The following is a 390-nucleotide window of genomic DNA, read 5'->3' on the forward strand; positions in this document are numbered from 1 at the left end:
CATGCAGCAAATGCAGGGACAGCAGCAGCAACCTGAGCAGCAACGCGTTTCTCCCCATCCCCAGCAGAGCCCCCAGACCCAGCAGCCGTCTCCTGCTGCTGCGGGCCCCTCCACAACCGTACAGAAAAGGCCCCCGCAACAGCGGACGCCCCCTGTGCCAGCGAAGAAGCAACAGACAGACAGCAAGCCAGCAGGTGCTTCGGACTTGAAGGCGGCAATAGCCTTTGTTCCCACTCACTTGAGGTGAGGGGATAGGAAATTGCGCGGGGGCCTGTTCGAGGGGTCTATTCTACGCTGTGTTGGCCGTAGAAACAATTGGGGTTGAGTTTGTCTTCGCCATTACGGCTTGTGTTTGTCTTGGGACTGCTCGTGGTGTGGTGGTTTGAAAGT

The 390-nt window shown here is 58.2% G+C and overlaps 1 protein-coding gene across 1 annotated transcript in view; it reads left to right on the forward strand.

Annotated features, from left to right (window-relative positions):
* The window catches only part of EMH_0095610 (uncharacterized protein), a gene marked incomplete at both ends in the record, with an annotated part of 1625 nt that overhangs the window by 660 nt on the left and 575 nt on the right, over nucleotides 1–390 (forward strand). Inside the window, one exon of the mRNA XM_013502253.1 lies at nucleotides 17–243. Within this exon, the coding sequence (XP_013357707.1) occupies nucleotides 17–243 (227 nt within the window). The remainder of the gene's footprint in view (nucleotides 1–16; nucleotides 244–390) is intronic.

Source organism: Eimeria mitis, genomic scaffold (genome assembly GCF_000499745.2).
Source record: "Eimeria mitis Houghton genomic scaffold, Emh_scaff8672, whole genome shotgun sequence".
Taxonomy (NCBI): Eukaryota; Apicomplexa; class Conoidasida; order Eucoccidiorida; family Eimeriidae; genus Eimeria; species Eimeria mitis.